The 20,000-nt window shown below is 42.4% G+C and overlaps 2 protein-coding genes across 2 annotated transcripts in view; both read right to left on the reverse strand.

The window, feature by feature from the left end:
* LOC134459973 (claudin-34-like) overlaps positions 1-4,445 on the reverse strand; it is a 5,632-nt gene extending 1,187 nt beyond the window's left edge. The window contains exons 1-3 of the mRNA XM_063212477.1: positions 4,318-4,445; positions 2,198-3,205; positions 1-1,203 (exon numbers count right to left, since the gene is read on the reverse strand). The exon at positions 1-1,203 is cut by the window's left edge and continues 1,187 nt beyond it. Coding sequence (XP_063068547.1) covers positions 697-1,203; positions 2,198-2,389 — 699 coding nt within the window. The 5' untranslated portion in view covers positions 2,390-3,205; positions 4,318-4,445 and the 3' untranslated portion in view covers positions 1-696. The remainder of the gene's footprint in view (positions 1,204-2,197; positions 3,206-4,317) is intronic.
* A 900-nt stretch (positions 4,446-5,345) lies between these two features.
* The window catches only part of LOC134460184 (protein Shroom2-like), a 61,371-nt gene continuing 46,716 nt past the window's right edge, over positions 5,346-20,000 (reverse strand). Inside the window, exons 7-13 of the mRNA XM_063212636.1 lie at positions 19,981-20,000; positions 19,345-19,600; positions 18,442-18,572; positions 17,008-17,247; positions 15,822-15,993; positions 6,881-7,153; positions 5,346-6,448 (exon numbers count right to left, since the gene is read on the reverse strand). The exon at positions 19,981-20,000 is cut by the window's right edge and continues 802 nt beyond it. Coding sequence (XP_063068706.1) covers positions 6,176-6,448; positions 6,881-7,153; positions 15,822-15,993; positions 17,008-17,247; positions 18,442-18,572; positions 19,345-19,600; positions 19,981-20,000 — 1,365 coding nt within the window. The 3' untranslated portion in view covers positions 5,346-6,175. The remainder of the gene's footprint in view (positions 6,449-6,880; positions 7,154-15,821; positions 15,994-17,007; positions 17,248-18,441; positions 18,573-19,344; positions 19,601-19,980) is intronic.

The following is a 20,000-nucleotide window of genomic DNA, read 5'->3' on the forward strand; positions in this document are numbered from 1 at the left end:
ATGATCCCTACCCATTGCAAGGATTATTCAGATTTTCAACATGTTTGTCTGATACTTTAACCCCTTAGCGCAGAGCCTTTGTTATACCTTTATTGTCACCAAAATGGTAATGATGAAGTCATAATTGTTACTTTCTGCATTGCCTAGCGATGTTGTTATGGTATACAGTAGTTGAGTGTTTTCAGTTAAGATTGAATTGACTCATCGACTTGCCCGTCTGCGGTAAGGGGCTACTGATGTTCTTCACTTCTAGATGTCTGTAAAATTGTTATTGCAGTTATTTTGTTTATCCAGGTTGTTAATCCAGGTGATTTTAGGCAAAAGTAAAGGTTTAATCAAATGGACTCGAAGCTTTTTGCAGCCTCTTTTCTTTCCAGTCACTCACTGCGATGCGCTCCTCCGATTGCCCGGTTATCACCAGACCTAATCACAAGTGAGATACGGTCTGGAGACCTGCCTACTGTAAATCCCGTAGGGGGTGTGTGGTTTATGATTGATGATGGCTGTTTATTGGACGTTACGAATGTGTATCATTTGGCATACACAGCCATAACCAATCATACTGCAGCCATCGCCTTTCCACGTCTCCCTGCTCTCTCATTGGAGAGAGACATGTACCATGATCTGGTCGGTTCGCTAAGGGTAGACTCCAAGCTGTCTTTCGGATCGGAACGATTGTGCATGGGATTTCCCAGGCTACTCCTCAGACTGGAAGGCAGGATTGTCGTGCCCACCCCCAGTCCCTGATGCCTGCCCCTTGGGGTGTATCCTCCTCGACGGGAACCGGTAGAAGAGGAAAATAACCCCAGTGGCCACTGTGAGTATGGCACCTGACAGGCCCATACAAATAGCCGGCCCCACATGCTGCTGGAGAGGTGCCGACGGCATGTAGAAGTTCTCCGGGAAGCTGATGTTTTGATTGGTGAACACAGCCTGCATGTTGAGACCAAGGGGTACGAGGGAACTCACGCTGGCCAATAGATGAAGAACACCCCCAATGGTGAAAGCCAATCGGATGGGTCTGTGCTTGCCCAGTCCGAAGAAGATGTTCCTCAGGCCGTACAGAGTGCTGGCATTGGCCAGCAGACCCAGGACCAGCGCCACCAGCATCAGCACTCGGGCAGCGACGATCTCCATGGGAACGAAGCTGTCAGAGACGCCCATCATCTGGCAGTACAGGGAACTGTACTTGGAGGCCAGGTCCTTGTAGAGAGAGTAGAGTAGGCATGCATTTTATTACATTAGAATTATTACATAACACGTAGTTTTTATCAAAAGTGACTTACAGTTATTCACAGTGTATTGGTTACAGTCCCTGGATCAATGTAGGATAAGAAGCCTTGCTCAAGGGCACTTCAGCCATGGATGGAGGTGTAGGGAGAGGTAAAGGTGGGATTCAAACCTTACAACCCCCCGAAACATAATAATAATAATAATAATAATAATAATAATAATAATAAATAAAAAAAATTGAGCGCCGTTCAAAATACCAAGGACACTTAACAATCAAAACAAATACATAACAGTTGGGAAAGTATAACAAAGTTTCAGTGAATTAACAATAGGAGAGTAATTCAAATGCCAAAATAAAATTGAAATAAAAGTACAATAAAAATAAATGTTTTAAAATAAGAAAAAATAAGTAGAATGCATTTGAAAATAAAATAAAAATGAGGGGAAAAAATAATAATATGTAAAATAAAAAATAAACTGGTGAATTGCCTGTGAGTGAATTTGAAAAGCAGAAGTGAAAAGGTGTGTCTTGAGCTTAGATTTGAAAATAGACAGTGTAGAACACTGATGAAGTGAATTCCGAAGTTTGGGGCCAACAACACTAAATGCCCTGTCGCCCATGGTGCGCAGGTGTGTGGACGGAACTGTAAGGAGGAGTGAGTCAGTGGATCGTAGTGTGCGGGTGGGATTGTATGGGGTGAGGAGACTTGTGATGTAGGAGGGTGCAAGGTTGTGCTGGGCCTTGTATACGAGGAGGAGAATTTTGAAATGGATATGTGAATGGATAGGAAGCCAGTGTAATTGATAGAGGATAGGGGTAATGTGATGCCAGGGTCTGGTGAAACGTTAGGCCATGGCAGCACACAGGGGGGGGGATTTGTCTTGGGCTTCACAATCACTGCGTCAAATACGCACGACACTCATTCATTAAAAGAAAAAAACACCAACAAAAAACAATACATACCGTGTGGCTGTAGAAGCAGACCTTCCAGAGGCCCACCCAAGCATACCCGGACGAGATGATGCTGAGGTCACTCACTACCCATATCCGCCACTGCACCACGCCTATGGTCACCATGGTGAGGATCCACCCCACAGTGCCAGCCCCCAGGCCGAACAGCTGGGCGTTGACCGTGTGAGCCAAATACTGAGCCATCGTCACTGCTGAGCCAGATTCGATGGCTGAACGTTACCCAAAAAAAGACATGGACCTGAACATATATTATATTCAGTCTAGCAAATTCCTTTTTGAAATAAAATTGTGTAAACTTATCATTGCGAACAACTGAAATGTTCTCAGTCTTGCAATTGCCTTTCTCCGTCCTTAGTCATTACACCAAGTCATCTGTATCCACCATCGACTCCAGTTTTACTGGTCTCTCCAACGGGTCCTTGTTCTTCACTTGAGAGTACAATGCATGGTGACATTGGCATGCATGGAAGACTGCCAGCGCTCCTATAGATCAATGGCAGCGGGTGTGCTGGTCTTCCGTTGATTCTCTCAGCAAACCACGCCAGTTGTTAGGTCAGTTCAACAGGCCCATGGCCTCCACCTAATATGGAGGAGTGCCAGCACTCATAAAGGTCCTCACCTGCCAGGCGTGTGAGAGAGCGGTCTTGATGGTCACAGGTCGGCCTATTAGTGTTGCCACCTGTCCTGGATTTAAACAATTGCCCTGGGCTTTTGGTGGTCTGTCCCAGAGGAAAAAAAAATCCAGGGCACTGAATGAAGGCTTACAAGAAAAATGGTTGATTGGTTTGCTGAAATGTCCCGTTTTTTCCCCGGACAGAGTTGAAAACACAGAGTATGCTGGACAAATGTTGTTCCTCCTCAGTGACAAAGCACACTTCTGCTTCCCTCTAGCTCAGCTCAGATTCCACAGTAGCTGCTTCCTCTCATTATTCGTGGCTTGGTCTCACCTGTCTGGCCACGTCGCCTGGCTACGGGGGGGTAAACAAATCACCTGGGACCCTTCAGAGAGGCAACAACACAAAGCGTGTTATTAAAATGTGTGTAGGTGAGAGTGGGCCATGACAACACCTGTAAACTCACATTGGTGACATTGATTCCAGTTCTGGAAATGTTTCAGCTACGAGAAAACCGTTGCTTCTTTTTTTTTTTTTTAAATGTGCATTGTAGTTGAAAGCAGGTCGTCACAATAGGCCTACCTGTCAACACTTGAGATTTTCTTCTACTCAAGACATGTACAAGTTTTCAGGTTTTCAGGTTGTCAGGTGAAATATAAAACTTTTACATGCCTTAAGTAAAAGAAAATCTCAAATGTTGATTTAAACAGTCAGACATAATGAACATTATACATAGGCCTCCCTGTCAACTCACATTGATTCAAAACCAACCATCAAACACTATAAACAGTTTGAGTATTTTGCAGTAGTCTGGTGAAAGCCCTTAATTAGCTAGCAAGCAAGCATGGAGCAGGCAACAGATGAAAGATAGAGCAGACCTTGTACCCAATTGTGAGTATAAGGGAGTATAAAAGTGAATCGTAATTGGTGGCATGTGATATCAAAAATCTGATAGGAAATAGGCGAGGTGAGGGTTGCTGGCTTGTCTCACACTTCCTGATTTGTTGTTACCTACCTTTCTATGCTGTATTTACTTTATAAACAACAGTTTAGATGTTTCTAGTTTCAGAGTGATTTGAAGCTCTGTGTTTGACATTTGGATTACTGGATTTAAGCAATGTTGTTTTCTGTCATGTGTTTTTGCAAGGACTGACTGGCCAGAAGTACTGTCTATGATGAATCATGATATTCCCCTACATGTTTGCTGTACAAATAGCAAAGACATGTTTCTATCAGTTTAAAAAAAGATAAGTGGTCAGATACTTCAGTTCTGTTTTTTTTTAATCTAGAGCTTTCTTTTCAATAGGTCCAGTTGCTTATAAGTTTTTACTTCAGTTCTCTGGATGAATTACACTCGAACACAGTTTTCCTCCACCTAACAAACACATTGTAGGTCAGGACAACATTACCACATGGTTATAGCTATTGTAAACAAACAGGTTTGAAACGTATCATTGTATGAAAAAAACTTGATTGATAGTAGATTCCCCATATTACCTGGTGATGTTTGGTGCAGGTTTTGAAATTAGGAGTGTCCACATTCAGAGTCATCCTTGCTGTATATCCATAGGTGTCCTTGTTGTAAGCCTTCCCGTAAGACAACTGAGATCACATCCTTACCTTGCCCACCGCTCTGTAGTATGTCTGTGTGCAGGCAGGCAGGAATAGATTTGGCGTCTAGTAAATGACTGACATTTACCAGGGGGAAGTTCAGGCCCTGCCTCTCCTCAACAACCAGAAGCCAGACTCACTGGTGCTATAAAACTGACCAGGAAGTTGTGTAGCCACAACGTAAATAGGTGTGCTTGGAAAATGTCTTCGATTTCAAAAATGTAAAATAAATTGTTGAAATTGGTGATGAAATGGAGTTGGATATGGCAACACTGAAGTCAATCACACAGAAATGCCTGTCTCTCTTGTACTAATACACAGCACACACACACAAGGCAAATATGTGTAGAATTAAGCTTGTTTTCAAGATAAAAATAATGGTACTGTATCTATGGGATATGACACACCTGATGAATGTTTATGGTAGGATGATTGGATGTCAATCATAAAGCAATGCCAGTCTCTTGTGCAGAAATACTGTACACACCCACCATCCACACCTGTATCCTACAGCAAGGGAGCTTAACTATTAAGTTTTGACACACCCTGTATTGTGCAATTGTCCTAATCGTTATGGATATTGAACTCTATGGATATACATAAAGCAGCCTCTTCTAATGCTATTTTTTAGAAGCAGTACCTAAATGCACAATACGTATGTAATGTTGTTACACAGTAAAAAAAAATAATCAACGGTGACAAATACAACACACACAGCTGAAATATAATCATCTTTATGTGAACCCTTAATTACAATCAACAAGCAACTTTGCACCGACCGGTAAATATTGCATTCTGTTTCAAACCTAAAATAAATCTCTGAATAAATTATATATACAATCTTCAAAATACAGCATCTCTGAAAGAGCAATGTTGAGGGTCATCAAAAAATACAACCTTGAATAAAATATTCATTTCAGAAGAATGAGACAAACATACATCTTAAGGACAGTCAAAATGTAATAAACACATCTTCAATCCAGTCGTGTATCCTACATTAAAAGCTTGTTGCTTGTTTTATATTTTATTGCTTAGAAACTTGACTAGGATCTCACAGACTACACCCATCCCTTCTCTAAGTACCCCCCCCCCCCACAAACCATCTCCCTTTGAGAAAAGCAACGTTTGCATGTGCAACAGTTTTTATAATAAAAGCAAACAAATTGAGAGTCACATTCTGTTTTTGTGATTCATGACTTCCACGTCTGTGAAGGTCTCCTTTTGTTCTGTCAAAACGTCCTCTTTTGTTGTAAGTTCCCAGTCACATACGTACAGGTATATCCAATTAGGTATTGTCACAAATCAGCAACACTTTTTTTCCCTATCTCTTTTCACTCTCTTTATTTCCATGATCCCCCTCTCTTTCAGTCGGTGTCGTTCCGTTGTTCATCTTCCTCCTGTCCCTATATGTCTCAACAATGTCTTTCTATCCTTCTTTCCTCATTCTTTCTCTCTTTCCATCCCTCCATGGCTCTCTATCCCTCCCTACATCTCTATTTTCCTTTCCATCTCTCTTTTCCGTCCCACACAGTATCAACCTCTCGTGCAGGGTAAAGGCTGTCTCTTAGACACTTGGTTTGATGACGTCTTCCAGTTTGCGCTGTGCAATGATGAGTGCCGACTTCATCTTGACAAAGTGCTGGCAGCCTCCCAGGATCTCTCTCTCCCTTTCTCCCTCCTTCCCTCGCTGCCTCCTTCTCTCTTTCTCTCCCTCTTTGCCCTGCTTCCTCCTTCTCTCCCCCCATCACATCATCAGTCTCTGCTCCAGGGGCAGGCTGTCCTTCAGACACTTGAGTTGTTCCTCTCCCAGTTTGATCTTGTCCTCCAGTTTGCGCTGCTCTATGATGAGGGCTGACTTCATCTTGACAAAGTGCTGGTAGTCGGCCAGGCTCTCGGGGCTGAGGTAGCTGGCTAGGATGTCGTAGACCAATCGCTCCCGCCGGTCCAGATTCTCCTTCAGCTCCTTGGCGTCCTCGTGCTGGCGAATCAGTAGCCGCCGTTTCTCCGTCAGGGAGTGCTGATGGGAGAGAAGAGTGGATATTAACTGATCTTCAAAGGAACAGTCCCCCTTCTTTTGATTTTCACATTTGCAGTAAGTAATTAAGTAAGTAAATGGGAGCATTAGCATCAATCCACAAGTGATCACAGGACGGGATTAAATAGCTGTTTTGCACTCTGGTGAATTTTACATTCATTAAGTAGGTTACAGTACTTTTCATGGTTTTGTTTGCTCCCGTAGACATGAGTTGCTAAGCTTACTTTATCTACAGAAACTGTAGATAGCACTGGACCTGTCTTATGATAAGCTGATTTGATACTGCGCTGGTTGAATCAAAATTGTAACCGTTTTTTGGGGGGTTTTAGTTTTTCTTCACAGGGAAGTTGGAGCGAGAAGTTTCATCTGTTCCCCAAAGACATATTCAGTTCTATTTCTACACACCCTCCTCACCTTCTCCTCTGGCAGTGCTCCTTCCTCCAGGTTATTGAGAGCGTTCTCCACGCGTGCCAGCCTGCCGGACAGCGACAGTAGCAGGCTGACCACCTTGTCCAGATCCCCGATGAACATGCGGAACTTGTCCAGCTGGTTGGGCTTGCAGACGGCCTGCACGGTAGCCTCCACCTCCTGGCCCAGCGCGTTGTTGTCCTGGACGTCCTCCTGAAGACTCTCCCGGGCCTCCTGAAGAACCTGCAGCTTCTGGCTCAGACTGCTGATCAACTCTTGCTGCAGGACACAAGGAAAATGGGTTACAGTAATTATTATTATACCGTATTAAAGTAATGACACATACATGAATATTAGTCATTTTGTCCAGAATGTCCTCCTGCAGAACCTGCAGCTTCTGGTTCAGGGCCTTTGCACACCAGTTCTGACAAAGAGCGGAACGCTGCTCTGCCAAAGTTCGATTCAACTGTTTTCAATAGAACCCCGTACAATGGCGGCGATGTCCGTGGAATTCCGCAGCAACTAACTAACCTAACTGCCTAACTAACTAACCTAACTGCCTAACTAACTAACCTAACTGCCTAACTGACCTAACTGATTAAGGGAGAGCTCTAGTTTTGTCGGAGCCACCCATTGATATTCATGCTCTGCTGCAATGGACCAATGCAATATTCACAAAAAGATTAAATTTGGCAATAGGCAGCACAGTTTCAATGAGCAGCATAGTTGCAATACCTAATCTGGCCACAATCCTACCCAGTGCACCTTCAATATTGTTTTCCTGCATGTCCTCCGGAAGCCTCTCGTGTGCATCATGCCATTTAACCCCTTAAGACGCGGCTTTATACATTTGTTGTTACCAGTATGGTAATGACCAAGTCGTGGTGCATTACTGAAGGGTCTGTGTTGTGTCATAGTATTGTAGTGCTGTGGTAGTTACATTTCAATGACTAGTACAGCGTGCCACTGGAGGTACGGCGCGCATTAAGGGGCTAAAAAAAAAAATCCATTCACAAAATGACCTTTATTCCGTAAATATAAACAGGGTGTTACTAATTACACAGCAACACGTGACAGGACTTTTGATCTGTAAATATGGATTTTCCCTTCACTGTTGTCTTGTTCAAAAACTGTCACCTGCCCGTGAGGTCAATGACTCTGCACCTCGGCCTATGATGATGCCACCCAGATACGACCCAGTTCCATAGATAGGTCCTATAAACAGCTCCGAGCAACCACATGGTGGCCCTAAAAAGCCAAAAGGAAGTAACTGCATCTTTTCACGTCAAGACGTTTTAGACCTAGCCTGGTTTTGCCAGACCACATTAATTACTTTGTAATTCATTTTAGGTCTGGGTCCTCCGTGCCCTGGATGACTTGGGCGGGAGGAGTGAGCTCAGCTCTGGTTTGAAATGAGCTCTGACCAATCGCTGACAGTTGACATTAATGACGTATATTATGCTCCCAAGTGCGTTCACTTTTCACCGGTTGTCTGAAAACTGTCTGAAAACCCTCCCCAGAAAAGCGTAATCAGAACATTCGTGGATAGGCCTTGAGCCAGAAGCCAAAAATTGACCTCTCGCAATCGAACGGGTGGGCAAGTTCTAATCTGTTTTTTTGACTTCTTGGACATCTCAAGTTAACAGTTTGGCATGATAACCATTGCAAACAGGTAGCTTTTTGGTAGTTATCATGTGTTGAAATGGTGGACCAGTAAAATGGAAATGTGAAAAATCGGTATTGTGGTTCTTTGTTATTATGTAGTTTGTTGACCACACAGGGTGCTTAAATGACCCCAGGGATGCTTTCCCTTCTATCAGGACCCTACAGGAGTTGTTAGACCACACTAATAGGCTAATAGAATCACCTCAGCAATATGCGAATGACAAAATGTGATAAAATATGAAATCCGTTTTTGCTTTTATTAAGCTGATTATTATTACATTTTCCCCAACAGTAAAACAAAAACAAAAAACATAATGAACAAACACATACTAACATGTGATAACCATACTGTACATTAACATGGCATGATAACCATTGCAAACAGGTAGTTAGTGAATGATCATGCATTGAAATGGTGGACCAGTAAAACGGAAATGTGAAAACTGTATTGTTTTTTGTTATTATGCAGTTTGTTGACCACACAGGGTGCCTACATTTCCTCAGGGATGCTTTCCATTCAATCAAGACCCTAAAGAGGTTGTTAGACCATACCAATTGACCTAATAGAATCACCAAAGCAATATGTGATTGACAAAATGTGATAAAAATGACAACATCTTTTTTTTCTTAACTTTTCCTGCAACAGCAAGAATAAATAAAGAGCATTATTTCAGTCCTCAGGATCTGACTCAGTCTAGTAAATATCTGTAAATATGTCACCATGATTATCCTCTTCATGCTGATATACACATGTTTGAAGTTTTCAGAGGGTTGTGCAGCATTTCCAGCTACTTCTCAGACATTGGCAATCCAGCAGTTTACATTGATGGCTGTACTTGCAAGACATCAGTTGTAACACTGCCTCAGGGGCTGAATATCCCCACATCCACTGTATAGTGAGATGGACATTTTCATCGTTGGCCCAGACATGGTCAAGTGGGCTTGGGATTTGTGAATGCTGCTGAAGACTTGCTTTCCAGATGCCAGACTGATAGTTGGCACACATAGCTTGCATGAGGAGGTAGTCCTCACACTACTACTACTACTACTACTACTAGTCCTCACATGGTGGAAATTGGCTTGATTCACACTCTCCATGCTCAGTGCAGAAAAGCTGGTAGCGGGCTGTATTTATGGTCTACGTATTTGTCGATGCTATGTAGAGTTGGCACCTAAATGCTTCACGAATAGGTCCATGGACAGTTCCCAGTCCCGTCCCAGCTCATGAAAAAACTGTTTGAAAGAGCTCTGAACTCATCGTGAGCTTTAAGGCTGAGCTTTCCACGACCTGCACATCCTTTTGTGTTTTTATGATTATTTTTGTATTTACTTTTCTATTGTAGCCCTAGCCTCTTCCCCCTTACATTAGAAAATTAGTATTTCAAGTAAAGATACTGTATACCCTATCACATAACCTCATGGCTTGGTGGTACTCACACTGGGTACAAAGTAGTTCAAGAAAACCATCATGTGGTGTACTCCAACTGTCATGTGGTGTACCCCGGCCGCCTTTAACGCCATAACGCAGTCCCTCTATTATAACAGATATTGTCATTATTTGGTGTCATTATTGTCACCAAAATGGTAATAGAGCTTGGTAAGTCCCGCCCCTTAGTTCCGCATTTCACGGGACCTAAGCTGACCATCTAACAACATGGTAGAGAGTAATTATCTTCCAATCTCAGTCATTACATGCGCTGGGCAATGTTAGCAATGTTCTTATAATGTAGTTCAGCGTTTTCAGCCAAGAGTGAATTGGCCTGTCGCCAGGCCCATTTCCAGTAAGAGGCTATCAGGGGTGGAAAGAATACTAAAACATGTAATTAAGTAAAAGTAAAATTACATCTTTAAAAATCTACTTAAGTAAAAGTAAAAAAAAAAAAACTTAATAAAAATGTGATTTGAGTAAAAGTTACCTTCAGTTTGCTTTTATATCGCTTTCCTTCAATAGCACCCTTCGTGACCTCTAGCTATCTCTGCACAAGTCATCTTCCAATAACCTGGCGGATCGTGACAACAAAAATTCTGTGTGTGCTGGTGTGGCAAAGTTGCAGGGCTAGGGTCAGCCATTCATACAACAGCCCATTACTCTGAACTTAAGGGTCTGGATTTCATTGCGTTTGGGTCGTGGGCCTTAAATTGCAAAGACTGGGAAGCCTACCAAAGGAAATAGTCTGGTGGATTTCATTTAATTGCCAGTTGTGAGATTAAATTCATGAATAATTTTGTTAATAAACAATAATTCTTGTATATATTTTAAAACAACTGTTTTCAGGCTGCGCTGGTACTCCCTCAGCTTGAGTCCTTGGTGTGTGCTCTACTATTCCCAGCCAGTTACTTGCAACTCTATTGTGTACCGTCTGTGGGCTGTCGGACTAATGGTATGGGGCGGCGAGGGCCCTAGATAGTCATTCTAATAGATTAGTCCAAAATATATAATTTATGTTAAATGGTAAAAACACACAATTTCCCTTCATGTCTGACAGATTTTCCCCTTTATCTCAATTTTGCCTACCTCAGAATTTACTCAGACCTCAAGGTAGATTCAAATGTAAGTAAAATACTTTGGCCAAACTGTAATTTGGGTAGAAGTAAAATCACCTATTTTTATAACTACTTTGGACTCAGTTACTCATCAAAGTACTCAATTACAATAATTTGAGTAAATGTAATTAGTTACTTTCCATCCCTGGAGGCTATGGAACTTTTGTATGAGGTGGCGCCTTGTCAGTATACTGTACTTAAGTACTACTTATTACTACTTAAGTGTTTTTGGGAAACTCAGCCGAAGACAATATTATAAGAGTTACCAGCAGGGACAGCCAGATGAAGGTAGATAACTGAGCAGAAGGAGACAAATGCAAGCAGACTCATGCTGTCCACTGCATCTGTCAGGCACAGACACACAGCCAATGCCACTCCAACACACATGCACATTATGTGTTTTCTCTGGGTTTCTGGTAATGTGTTGTCTGGCGGCAAACGCCAGACTATATCGTCTAGCAGTTCGAAAAGAACGTGCAAGGCAGCATGGGTACTCCCAGGCTAGGTAATGTGTGGAATGATCAAAATTTTAGAATAGCATAACATGTGAATCTAGAAACCATCACTTATTTTCACATAGTAAATGTACTTTCATTACCAGACACTGAAGCAGCAACTGTAAGGGAATGCAACTCATCATTTTTTTATTCTTAATAATGTAATCGTGAAACATGTAATCTGTTATTCCCCATTACTGGCCTGCTCTCTGGACTCGGAAGGCTTTGAAGGTGAGGTGATCCCTCACCCCTCCTACTTTAAGTGCAGAGCGGGTCAGTCTGTTGATTTGGGACTTTATTTTTACTATTTCCAAACACAAGTGATTGCATCATTGGCATGCACAGATCTAGGAACGGACTTGGTGGTTCTAAAGCAACAGCCCCTTTGCCGTACTGGACGAAAAAAGGCCCTTTTTTAAGTTCCTTTTTTTTTTTTTTGTCACAATGTGGTCCATATTGGCATGATCATCTATGGTAACGATTCTTGAGATCAAAAGCATGTGACAATTCACCTTGATCTAACATAGCATAATAGAAGGGTGGGGACTCTAACTTATGTCTCAAGGGCCGTTTACGGCCCCTGATGTAATTTTAATCTTATGCAGTTTCACATGGAATATGACATGTTTTGTAAAGAACTGTTAGAAATTTAATTTGCAATACAATTAAGTTATGTTTTCAGGGGACCTAGTGAAGGTGAGGTCTGTTGTGAAGGTGTCCACCTTCAATATAGGCCTAACTGCAGGGGGAAATCCTGGTTTGTGTTCATAGTACAGCCCTTTATAAAAATTGAAGTGGCCCTCGAATGAAAACGGCTCCCCACTCCTGCTCTGGCAAGGCAACTGGAAGTTCCACATGCCCCCCGCCCCCACCTTGAGCACCTGCCCCCCAAAATGTCTTTGCTTTGCATGTAGTACACTCTCAACAACAGCATGGTAAAAAAAGTTACTTTATCCTTAGTCTATGTAAAGAGTGCAGTCTCTGCTTCATCCAATAGGTCTTTGTCTACATATCAAATTTGGGTGTGTATGTAAAATAGCTCACATTTAAGTACATTACACTTTGTGTGGATAATGAAACACAACTTTCAAGAAAACTTGTAATACAAAACCCCCCCCCCCCCCACCTGTATTGTAATGTAGATGATAAACTGGGAAAATTGTTGTATTTTTGTACCCAATCTACCAGTATTTTCTCGCTTGGGAAATAAACACTAATTTTTTAATGAAAAGTCAGTGAAAATGGGGGCCTGAACTAAATTAAGTGGGAAATCTGTGTAACGTGCCCTTTAAACTATCTAAGAATTTTGTAGAACAACTTTTCCTATAAATATATTTACCTCACAGTCATTTTTACTTTCAATTTATCAAGATATTAGCAAATTAGCCTAGGCGTTTTTAGTGTAAAATGGTTCGAATACGAAATGCATGATAAATATGATAAAGCTACTGTTCTGCAAAGGTTATCATACCAATTCATAAACTAGACATATATATCAATATTAAAGTACCAACAAGACTTTGCCCACCCTTTCGATTGCGATCGGCGGTCTGGCTCATTACGAAGTAATTCAGAATGAATGGTCTGGCCTTTCAGGCTATTTTAGACCTAGCATAGCAAACAAGGCGAGCCCACTTGGCAGCAGAACATATTTTTGCCTGGGGTGTTCTACCATTGCATTATAGGGGAAAGTGATAGCCATCCCATTCTGCCCTTCAAAGGCAAAATGCATTAAACCTTCTTTAGCTTGTGACAAAGCCTTATGGGCCAAATGTGTCCCTTTTCACTTGTTTCAGGCAAGTAAAGGTTTTATCCTATCCTATGTCGAAACATGTCAGGTATAGGATAAAAGTTTTACATATCTGAAATGAAAGAAAATCTTAAGACTAAAGAGCTCATGTTACACTCTCGCTTCCCAGGATGGTTTAGACCGTAGACTTCTTTTGTCTTGTGACCAAATCGCTTGTTTCGTACTATACTACTACTACTACTACTACTACAAAGAACCTAAATGATGTAATTGTAGTTATATCAACAACATGTTTGACAGGGTCATATGATAACTTTATGGTTATTTAGCAATTTACGTATTGCACTGTACTTTGCCTTTCGCCTTTCTGTGGCAGTGTAAGTCTATTCATAGCCTTAGTAAACAAAGCTTGTTTGTTTTCTTTAATTTTATGGCTGACGTGAACGTACGTCACAAAGAGGTTAGTGTTCCAGGTCGTAAAGAAGTAAAAGGGCGATACACTAAGGGGCTTTGAACTTGCTGATAAAACACAGTATCTTTAAGACGAAACATACTGTGTAAGCCAATGGGTTACGTCGTGTACATCTAAGCATCTACAAACCCCAACTCCGATGAAGTTGGGACGTTTGGTAAACAGTGAATAAAATCAAAATGCTATCATTTTCAAAACATTCAATCTATTCATTAGATGGAGAATAGTGAAAAGACAACATATTAAGTGTTAAAACCGAGAAAAAATATTGTTTTGGGGGACATATGTACTAATTTCTAATTTGATAAATCCAAAACCTCTCAAAACAGTTGGGACGGGGACAATAAACGGCAATATATGTCGAGGAAGACTAAAAACAAAACAAAATTCAACACTTAACCATTAAATACATTAACCGATGAGATGATTTTATATAAAAAACAGTGTTAATTCCTATCTTGGACATGATTTCACCAGCTTAAATGGTGGGTGTATTCCTTGTCATGTTTTGCAATGTTTTCCTTTCTGTAGTGCTTATAGTGTGACAGGTCTTGACCAAAAACCCACCATTTTATCACCTGCTGGTCCTTATGATGGAGCCAAACTGTTAAAACATAGTAGAGAATGCAATTTGACCTTACTATGTGGCAGTAATCAAAGATCTCCCTTCAAAATATAATGCATGAGTGGCTTTTCATTCTGTTTAAAACCCATTTATACCATTCAGCACTGTATTTAACTCTACAGATGAGTGAGAACATCTTAACCAATGCACTACTGCACCCGCATGCCATCATGGAGGCTGACTTTTGAAGCTAGCACTAACACAAGTTGGATGGTCCATTTACACTGTAGCACAGGATGTGCAATGCTCTATTATTGTCAAAAAGAATGGACTTCTACAACTTCTGCTGACTTCTGTAAGCAAAGGACAGTTTCCCATGTCTTCTGGGTCTATTTCAAGTGAGCTCAGGTGCTTAGGAGAATGTTACACCCCTGTATCATTTTCATGCATTAAGCATTCTTAATATGGTCAATTTTCAATAGCTCTAATTCCTGGAGTGCTAGAGTGAGACTACAGACAATATATATTTCATGATGTCATGAACCTATACAATGATTTTATTAACAAAAATATGTCTTATATACACTCAATCGTGGTAAATCAAAGGGAATTCAAAAATGTATGTAATAACTATGGTAATTATTCCCTTTGTATCTTTAATTCTGAGTGACTCAGCCTCTCTGTGATGATCTTATACCTGGACACCTATATTGTCCGTCAGTACAATTCATTTTGAAATGTTCTTCTTTGTTGTTTTATCTTATTTGGATGTTTACTAAATTTCACTGATCCCCGTCCCAACTCTTTTGAGACGTGTTGGATTTATCAAATTAGAAATGAGTACATATGTCCCCCAAAACAATATTTTTTCTCGGATTTAACACTTAATATGTTGTCTTTTCACTATTCTCCATCTAATGAATAGATTAAATGTTTTGAAAATGATAGCATTTTGATTTTATTCACTGTTTACCAAACGTCCCAACTTCATCGGAGTTGGGGTTTGTACTATGACAATGGTTCTCAATCTTGACCTCATCATAAGCCTCCCAACTGCCCTTGACCTCATCATAAGCCTGCCAACACCCCCTACACTTCATCATAACCCTCCAAACGCACCATCGACCTCATCATAAGACTGCAAATGCCCCCCTTAGTATTAAAAAATAAAATAGAATAATGTCCCCCATTTATAATAACTGAGCGCACCTCCTCTCAGCTGTCTCCTTTTCCACGCTACCCGAGGGCTGCCTAACGTCCCCTGGGGGGCTGTAGAGAAACAGTAATCTATGAACATCGGCCCCCAGCTATGTGTGTGTGTGTGTGTGTATGTGTGTGTGTGTGTGTGTGTGTGCGTGTGTGTGTGTGTGTGTGTGTGTGTGTGCGTGCGTGTGTGTGCGTGCGTGTGTGTGTGTGTGTGTGTGTGTGCGTGTGTGTATGTGTGTGTGTTGTACCTTCTTGCTGGAGAGGTCCTGGTCTAGTTCGTCTTCTGAATCCTGTGTGTCCATGTCCTGTTGCATGTCCTTCATCTTGATCAGCAGTTCAGCTTTGGGGGCCGACGTGCTGTAGTACGATGAGCTGCTCACCACCGACACGGCCGTGGCCAAGTCATCCTCCACCCTCCTGCTACACACATACACACGCATGCACACAAGTCATATTTGAATGTAACAGATTACTTTGACAGTTGCATGCAATCAGTAATGAATTACAGTTTTTTAGTAACTTGCCCAACACTGTCGTGCGTGTGAGTAGGCCTACTGGGACTACTACTGCACTCAACAAGTTCAGATTTTATGTTTCACCACAAGGTGGCAGCAGATGCCTGGTCTACAACACAGACCTGTACGCACATGCCTCAACATAAACACACAGTGCTCTCCCAATTCACTACTCATTACCAACAGGGCTATATTTCATGTTTTCTAAAGCACAGTACTGTTACCAAACATGTAATGGATATGTCTTAATCTGTTACTTAATGCTCTCGATACTGTCATAGCAATGTTGTAATGATGTAGTTGAGTATTTTCAGCAAATAGCGAATAGGCCTGCCGGTGACCCCATCTGCATCCTTGACGTTAACACACACTAGTTGATAATACAATACGTAACAGAGGAAGATCTGATTTCTAATCTCTCTTCCTGAGACACCTCATAGCTGGGCAACCTAGCATCACGGAGAGGTGCCAAAAGTTAGTCAGTACTTTTACGTTTTGACATCTCTGTTCTCATGGCAGGGTGAGTCTTACCTGTGAGCACTTCAGTCTTTCACCCCTCATCTGAGCTAATCAATTAAGTCTCCCTATCACTGGTGTAAACGTTCCTTGAATATATTCGCTCAGTATTTAGAAACGAAAGCACATACTATTGAGCTGAAATGGGATGCAGTTTGTCCCGTGTTACCATGAGAATCAACACAAGGTTTCAAAATGTCAGTGAAATAGATGGGAATCAAATGGGATTTGCCCTAAAATGTAGGAAATTACATCTCAGAAATACAACCCCCCAGCTATATTACCCTATGCCCAAATGAGGTGTACTTTATTCTTTTCCCCAGGGAGTTAGGGGACCCTAAGTGTAGAGTAGTGTAGTAGTGGTGTAGTGGTACTACTGCATTACCACTGAGATTGCACCCACCTCTCGTCCGAGTTGCGTGGGGACGTCTGCCTGGGTGTGGACCTCCGTCTCAGCTGCGCGCTGCCCCCCTCCCCCCGGGGCACCTGCTCCCCTGCGGGGGCGAAGATACCCCCCATCAGGTCCATGGTGGTCCTCATGCGGCTCTGGTCCAGGATGTCCGCCAGGGACTTGTCCTTGCCCATGATGTCCCGGGCCAGCTCCTCCCTCTTGGCCTCCTCGTCCAGGCACAGGTCCCCAGAGCTGGAGGAGCACAGGAAGACACGGGGAGTTACAGTAGTCTTCAGAGACGGATTATAATTGTGTTTTGGACCTCATGGCCCCCTTGGTTCTTGGGCCCCTGGCCTGGGGTTAGGTAGGCCTGTGCAGTCAAAGTCAGTCTTGAAGTGGTGGTTCGCTATTTTAGACATTAAGCCCTGTTTGTGTGACTTCTGGGGTGAAGTAGAGATGTTCTCATCACAATTTTGACATTTGGTGCTGAACGGAGCATTTGGGTATCCAAGACTGCAGCCCCCCCACCTTTACATTGACTCCAATAGAGCACTCAAGCAATCGATTATAAAATGGCATTAAACTTTCGTTCGAGAAGACATGGAACTCACCTTGTGGTCAGTGGTAGACAGCGATAAATTGACCCGAAAATTGTAATAACTGTTTAGCATTTGACGGACCTATTTTTCCCCACACGCCATTGAATAACAGTAGACATCCAGCCAGTAGGTAGCGATAGTGTGTTGTTTATGTAGACATCAAGGAGCGAGGTAGAATGGCTATCTTTGAGCGGGACTGGCTACAAAAACTACAGCTTGCATACAAACCATAGAAAGTAACGTAAAGAAACGCACTCCCATTTCCGGTCGCACGGAGTAATAATAGTCAAACCAATACAATCAATGAAGATGGACAACAATGATAATATATCTTCTCTGGAAGCATATTTCGCGGTGATTTTCGAGCCAGCGTATCGCTGCCCACCTCTGACCACTCAGTGAGTTTCATGTCTCTGCAAACGAAAGTGTAATGACATTTTATGATCGATTGCTTGAGTGCTTCATTGGAGTCAATGTAAAGGTTGGGGGGGCTGCAGTCTTGAATACCCAAATGCTCCTTTCAGCACCAAATATCAAAATTGTGATGAGAACATCTCTACTTCACCCCAGAAGTCACACAAACAGGGCTTAATGTCTAAAATAGCGAAACACCACTTTCAGATGGCCAGTATAATTTCAACTCTACAGCTGAGTGATTACTTGCCCACTCTGCTCCAGGTGCTACCAGTGCTTGATATTTTTTCACATTCTTTACAAAATATTGACTAGAAATTAACATTGAGAATGTTACACTGACCAAAGATACACTATTTTGAGTGGAACCAAATGTTATCTGAAATTGAGTTAATTTCACTTCTTTAAGAGTTAGTGTTCAGAGTATATTTACTGTGTGGTGGTGGAGCCCAGGCTAGGGCTCATCGCCTGCCCATTTTGGGTGAGTCCTGTTGGGGCTTCTTGGTGGCTAGGAGCCCCTGGAGGTGAACTGCTGACCCTGGGTGACTCCTTGTCGTGATGTACCTGTGGAAGTGGAAAGGTGATTACCACTTGACATTGGGATTGTATGTAACCACACACAGCAAGATGCACACAATAATTATCCTGCGCCAGTTGTCTTTTGAATGAAAGGAATCTCTGCTTTCAATCCTGACAAGTGGACACGGATTATGATTCCATTGACCCCTGGGCCACACAAGACAGCCCCCCCTCAATGGGTGTTGTTAGTAAACACAAGGATTCAGGGTTTTAGGGGTTAAGTGTGAGTCGGTTGTCAGAGGTTTGGGGGGTTTTCCCCTGAGAGAATTTGAAAAAACACAGTTGTTAGAACGCAAATATAGAGGGTAGAGCTTCATAGCCCCCTTGACTACTGGGCCCCTTGACTGGGCCCAGTAGGCCCGTGCAGTAATCTGTCCTTGCAGGTGTACCGGGTAAAGGTAGTGGGTGTGGGTGTTTCCATGCATCAATATCCCAATTTCCATGCATTTGCATGTAGCAATATCCCAAACCCGATGCTGAGTACTACACATAACATATCCCAATTTAGGGGCTTATCCGGAATACTGAAGTCAGGAAAAGGTGTTTGTTTATTCACATGCAAATTTGTGATACTTTAATATCCCAATCATATTCAGGATACTGGACTGCTTAGAAACGCACTCTTTACTTGACTCATGCACTCCTTCACTACCTCCCTCACTAATTCGCTCACTCACTAATTCGCTCACTCACTCACTCACTCACTCACTCACTCACTCACTCACTCACTCACTCACTCACAGACTCACTGCCTCACCTCGCGCTGGTGCTGCAGCTGTGAGTAGGCGCAGAAGAGGGAGTAGGCGTGCTCCTGAGAGGTGGGGAAGGTGCTTTGTGTCTGTGGGGCTCCGCTCTGGGGGTGGGGGCCCCCTCCGTTGTCCAGCAGGTAGTTGCGGCCCTTCCTCTCCAGACTGGTCTCGGCGTGGAGGATCCTGACCGGGACCTTCTTGCTGTTGGTGGAGTTGGTGGTGGGTGTGTGACTGGGCTCCCAGACTCCATTGCTCATATTACTGCTGCAAACACACACACACACACACACACACACACACACACACACACACACACACACACACACACACACACACACACACACACACACACACACACACACACACACACACACACACACACACAATAAATGCAAGAGAACACAATTCCATCAGAGAACTGGCTTAAACTCTGTATAACAACACACTTATGTATAGTACATCATACTATACTGTATGTACACTGTATGCCCCTAATGTTAATAATGAATATGAATTGGGCATGTTCAGTAAACATCTGTGTCTTTAATTATCCTGTTAATAAAGGATACAGAACAAAACCCGTCTCAAATATTTATAACGATCACATCTTCTTTAAAAGAAGCCAAAAAACTGCTATGCCGTACCTGGGCACATTGTCCTGTGC

The sequence above is a fragment of the Engraulis encrasicolus genome, chromosome 12 (assembly GCF_034702125.1).
Source record: "Engraulis encrasicolus isolate BLACKSEA-1 chromosome 12, IST_EnEncr_1.0, whole genome shotgun sequence".
Lineage (NCBI taxonomy): Eukaryota > Metazoa > Chordata > Actinopteri > Clupeiformes > Engraulidae > Engraulis > Engraulis encrasicolus.